Source organism: Diadema antillarum, unplaced genomic scaffold, assembly GCF_040938485.1.
Source record: "Diadema antillarum isolate AM-2024a unplaced genomic scaffold, OU_Dant_1.0 scf00000041, whole genome shotgun sequence".
Classification (NCBI taxonomy): domain Eukaryota; kingdom Metazoa; phylum Echinodermata; class Echinoidea; order Diadematoida; family Diadematidae; genus Diadema; species Diadema antillarum.
The window spans coordinates 677,345-683,344 of NW_027270930.1; the positions used below are offsets into that span (position 1 = coordinate 677,345).

The following is a 6,000-nucleotide window of genomic DNA, read 5'->3' on the forward strand; positions in this document are numbered from 1 at the left end:
ATTTCCCCGGTACACGTGGTTCAATGAACAGTGTCCGGGCACTATAGCATTGGTATTCTATATTTTTTTCCCGACCTGTGTATCTCAAAATAACTACATGTATATTGTTATAGAATAGTATATCATTCACTCATTATTTATCTAGCGATCCACGTCCGACAAGCTTTGCTTTTTAGTGGATCACTATTTTCCATGATCGAATTTATTTTCCGCTCGCCCACGTAGTATTTGTGCAGTGTTCCTCTTTATTATTGTACATATATGTTGTTCTATAATTTGTCTCGTATATTACATGAATCTTTTGCAAGCGTTTGAACAATATCATTTAATGACATGTATACATTGTACTATGTTTTTGATTTTCGTTGATTGGATTGGAAATAAACTATGATTGAATTGAATTGAATTGAATATACATATTAGTGAAGTTTGAGGAAAATCGGACATTCCGTAAATATATATATATTTTTTTTATTTTTTTTTTAAAGTTTCCGTGCCACCGTCGCTTGATGAGAAGCCTCGTGTCTTCTACTATTTGTGATGTCACTGCAGGACAATGATAAAAGGAAATTAAAAAGAGAATTCAATATGATTTCTTCTTTTTTTTTTCAAAATGAAAAATACACATTCCATCGACTTATATTAACTGATAGGGTAATACTTTTTCCCCTGCTTTCTGAAAGAGAGACGGAGTGCTCTTTCATTCATGGAAAATTATGTTTAAAAAAACACTAAGTTTGAAGACAGATCTATTCCACAGTTGACAGGTAGCGTTAGATAATATATTTATGATTTTATATACATTTATATTCTACAAATCTGTTAGGACTGCTGGTTTATTTACGCAAAGTACATTTCACAGAACTCCCATAGTTGCATACACCTTATAGGTCTAAAAGTAACGTGGACAACGAGACACGCATTAAATACCCAGACATACATGATGAAATTATACGTTTAGTGTTAGTGGCCCGAGTAAAAACTAAACAAAACTGAATAGACAAAAATAATGGAACTGCAAAACCAATAAAGATTGTGTTTTTTTCAAGCTTAATCAAATCAAAAGAAAGTCATGTGTTTATTTTTGAAAATACATTATAAGGTACATACGCGAAAAAGCAGAGTACATCATTGCCTTACACATTGTAACGGGATATAAGGAGCACCATTTATTTGTATCACCCCAACGCAATAAAGTGAGTGTGATGTTATAATAATCATATAATATTCATAAAAGATACACGCACATGGCATAAATACCAATGAAATTGCAGCGGCTGTGGAACGATCAGGGATCCCCTACTATACAGCCTTCTTCCCTTACCTGGGTGTATACGTCACGAGTTCGACACTCACGTACGAATCATACTGGCAGCCAATGAGCTCGCCACTATAGGCAAATATTATAAAGCCCCACGAGTCCACACTAGATGCAAATAAGCCCCACGAGTCCACACTAGATGCAAATAAGCCCCACGAGTCCGACACTAGAGGCAAATAAGCCCCACGAGTCCGACACTAGATGCAAATAAGCCCCACGAGTCCACACTAGATGCAAATAAGCCCCACGAGTCCACATTAGATGCAAATAAGCCCCACGAGTCCACACTAGATGCAAATAAGCCCCACGAGTCCGACACTAGAGGCAAATAAGCCCCACGAGTCCGACACTAGATGCAAATAAGCCCCACGAGTCCGACACTAGAGGCAAATAAGCCCCACGAGTCCGACATTAGATGCAAATAAGCCCCACGAGTCCGACACTAGATGCAAATAAGCCCCACGAGTCCACACTAGATGCAAATAAGCCCCACGAGTCCACACTAGATGCAAATAAGCCCCACGAGTCCACACTAGATGCAAATAAGCCCCACGAGTCCGACACTAGAGGCAAATAAGCCCCACGAGTCCGACACTAGATGCAAATAAGCCCCACGAGTCCGACACTAGAGGCAAATAAGTCCCACGAGTCCGACACTAGATGCAAATAAGCCCCACGAGTCCGACACTAGAGGCAAATAAGCCCCACGAGTCCGACACTATAGAGGCAAATAAGCCCCACGAGTCCGACACTAGAGGCAAATAAGCCCCAAGAGACTTTAAAAGCCCCGTGATGACTGTGATGTCTGTATTGCATGCTTTTTTTTTTTCTTTTTCTTGTTCTTCGTTTGCCTGGTGTCGAGCTCGTGGGCCCTGTTTTTCATATAGTCAGACTCATGGGCCTTATTTGCTTAGTGTCGATCTCATGGGCTGTATTATTATTGTTGTCATAACAATTATTAAATGCACTTTAAATCGACAAAAAAAAATGCAGTATACCAGTACAAACGCATACAAAACAATACGATACATAATCAACACATGGCCCCGGCACATAACTCGTGGGCTTTATGACTCATGGACCCTTTTTTATTCATTCATTTATTTTTCCTCACTGGGAAACATGCAAGCTCAGCAGACATGACAGGTGAAAGACTGTTGTCATGGAGTGATATAAATGACCATATATATGGGAGATCAGACCATTATATGGGAGATCAGTCCATATAGTGTAATGGATGTGTATCCATGTAGATTCATTCGGTTTTTTTTTTTGTTTTTTGTTGTTGTTTTTTTGTTTATTTTTGCGGCTTTCGAAAAGGCTTTCCGAAAGGGCTTTCAAAACAGCTTTGCATTTATCAACTCGTAAAAATTCCTTGAAAGCTGTTTGGAAAACCTGTTTCTGCCGAGAAAAGGAGAGTTGATAAACGCACCCTTTCGAAAAGGCTTTCCGAAAGGGCTTTCAAAACAGCTTTGCGTTTATCGACTCGTAAAAATTCCTTGAAAGCTGTTTTGAAAACCTGTTTCTGCCGAGAAAAGGAGTTAATAAACGCACCCTTCATTACATGCACAATTTCGCATATAAGAAAAGTCAGCACCTTTTCCAGTCCACATTGTCAGTCAGCTGTAATTTGTATCAATGGCATCTTTATAATCTTGTAGAATTTCGAGGGGACGATCAAAATTTGTGCATAAACTGAAATGTCATATAATAGTAATGTTAATTAGTATTACGAAAGGAAAGAGATAACCCATGACATGGATTTAAAAAAAAATCCTGCGACAGTCTTTCAAATCTATGGTTTCACAACCAGATCATCATCTTTAAACAAAATATTTAAATAAAATCTTCAGAGTCGGCATCATACCATTTTGAAGAGTTTCATAACATGTTGATTAAACTGTTAATGAGAGCATTATTTTTTTTTTAATGAAAAGGGGGATTACACAGATGTTTAATTACAAGCAATTTCCATTCGGTATGTTTTAAGGGTAGTGGTTGGAATCAAGTATTGACTTTATGTATGTGTGTGTGTTTCTTTGGTTGTGTGTGTTATAATTTCTACCTCTGTGAAAAATGTGCCCAGGGAGGATGCAGTTGAAGGGGTCGGTGCAATATAGTGCTAATCCACACAATAGTCATTTTGAGATAATCGATGTTGAATGTTTGGAAAGTCCATACTTTGTACATTAATAAAACATGAATGCATGCATTTTTTACCATTTTATTGGTTGAATTCAAATATGATATTTTCACGGAGGTTCGAGTGGAGGATAAGGATTATGAAAATGCAAGAAACTCAATTTTGACAAAAGTGTGGGTTAGCACTATATTGCACCGACCCACTCAATTATTATGTACCAAAAGTATGTTACTTTGATACAGCAGTAGGCCTATTGCCTTTGTATCATTTCAACATACAGAGTTTAATAGATACCATGGGAAATGTATTAAACTGAGAAATAGTTGAAGATGAAGAGCCATGCAGTCTGGGGACCAGGAGAGGTCAGTTCTGTCCCTGAAAACAAACCCAATGCTACACTGCATTTTCATAATCTAAACTTAAACACACCAGTCGTTCTTACTGCTCATTTAATTTCAATTAATAATTTCGCCACATGCAGCGGAGTTGATTTCAGTAAAATGCATTACGACTGATGGTGTTATATACAGTATAGCGTCGTAAAGCGTGACAAGAATGGCAAGAATGTATCTAAACAATGCGAGATGTCCGTTTCCTCTTTTTTTCTCCATATACCCCTGTCACACTTTGCTTGATATGCATGAGAAACAGATATCAATTTTTGGCATCCGGTGATATCCTTTTAAATGCGTTTCATGTCCTTTTTATCCTTAGGATGTTTATCTTCCGTCAGAGTGACCAGAAAGCTTAGTGCATGCATACTTTTTTTTTCTCGCTTGCCAAAAAACGGATTGCGCGATCTGACCCTTGTCCGATAGCTGCACGTTTTCTCCTGTATCGGTACTGTACTAGTACTTTGTCGTTTTCCACGCATTTCCATCCGCTAGGCCTCCTATAGAGTTCGTTGCTGCAAGAAAAGGAACAGATGGAACGGCTATGTACAGCACATCACACATATACGCACGGTTCTCTGACGTTCGATGTACGTCTCATGCGTCGCCCATTTGTTCCTCGTGCGTTTTGTCCTGTGGGGATGCGGTTTATAATCGTTTCTCATGTGTTTGCCTACGTTCCACTGTCCTATACACAATCGGCCCAGGTGCATTTTGTTCGGTCGCTAGACTTTGTATGTACCTTCCATTGTGTTTCAGTTTGGAAAAGCTGTTGGAATGAGATTGCGGAAAATGATTCTACAACATTGAACGTAACCATGAAGCCGGCTCAGGAATCGCATGGAACTGGCAAGTGGCAATACACTTCATAACAACCTTAAAATTAGGGTGCTTCCTGGCGTAGATGAACGGATTAATGGCGCTATTCAGGACAAAGAGCAAACCAGCATAAACTGAGTACGAGCCCGTGTTGGTGAGGGCAAGGGCGAATCCGTAAGGAATGATGCAGATATAAAAGATGCAGACGATGTAGAATAAGTTGATGGTGATGTCGATGTCGCGTCGACTTAATTCCTTCTTGCTCTCTGCAAATGCCTCTCGGACCTCCGGCGGCTGGCTGGTCGGGTTACAGCTCTGGTCCGTGACCTGGTTGAGTTTGTTCGCGACGTGGTGCTGCATGACGGTCGTATGTCTCCTTATGAAAACGTAGATGGTAGTGTAAGTCACGGTTATGATCAGCGTTGCGACGAAGAACAGGAGTGCCGCCATGATTTCGTAGATGTCTGCCAGATGGTGCGACGTGTCCCAGGCACAAAGCTTGAAGGTCGGCTCGTACCCCAACCTGCCGTACCCCGCAGCCTGCGGGATGATGAAGACGAGCAGCGGAAACAGCCACGAGAGAATCGAGTAGATGATGTTACGTCTAGTCGTGAAAAGTCTCAGGTAGGTGCGCCTAGCACGCGTGATGAGGGCGAAACGGTTGACGGCAATGATGGTAAGACAGGTGACGCTGCACGTCAGCGACATCATGGCTGAGGCGGCTACTGTTGCGCATACGGCCTCGGGCAGCGGCCATCCGTGATCGCTGAGGACCCCAACGGCCTGAAAGGGCAGGCCGAGACTGGTGAGGAGGTCAGACAAGCTGAGGCTGATCACGAACACATTTGTCGGGGTCTGGAGGCGTCTGGACATGGCCACTGCTACGATGACGACGGTGTTGCCGACAAGACCCAGTCCACCAATGATGCAGAAGAGACAGGCCACCGGGATGCGCTGGGCCATGTCCGAGAAGACGACTTCTGTGACGGTTGTCATAGACGGGTTCGACGTCGCATTCATGGTGGTCACTGATGTCCACGTTGAAGTATTATCGGTCATGATGATTAGTTTCAGGCTGTAGTTTGAAATGCAAAAGTGTAAAAAAGGGAACAAAACACCTTTAATCATAGTTAAAGATTTCTTTTTCGACCATAGTTACAGCACTTAGATAAAAGGTGAATTTGTCATTTGATTCGTATGACATTATCGCATCATATACAAGCTACCAGTATAGATCAACTAATACACAATCAAAAAGACAGCATTTGTTGTCATTATAAAACATATTTACAAAAATTCCGTGAATACAAGAACATATATATGGC

The 6,000-nt window shown here is 41.0% G+C and overlaps 1 protein-coding gene across 1 annotated transcript; it reads right to left on the reverse strand.

Annotated features, from left to right (window-relative positions):
* Positions 1 to 4,654: 4,654 nt before the first annotated feature.
* LOC139712449 (histamine H2 receptor-like) lies at positions 4,655 to 5,734 on the reverse strand. The gene has a single exon (XM_071624269.1). The coding sequence runs from the start codon at positions 5,732 to 5,734 to the stop codon at positions 4,655 to 4,657; it is 1,080 nt and encodes a 359-aa protein (XP_071480370.1).
* Between the last annotated feature and the right edge of the window lie 266 nt (positions 5,735 to 6,000).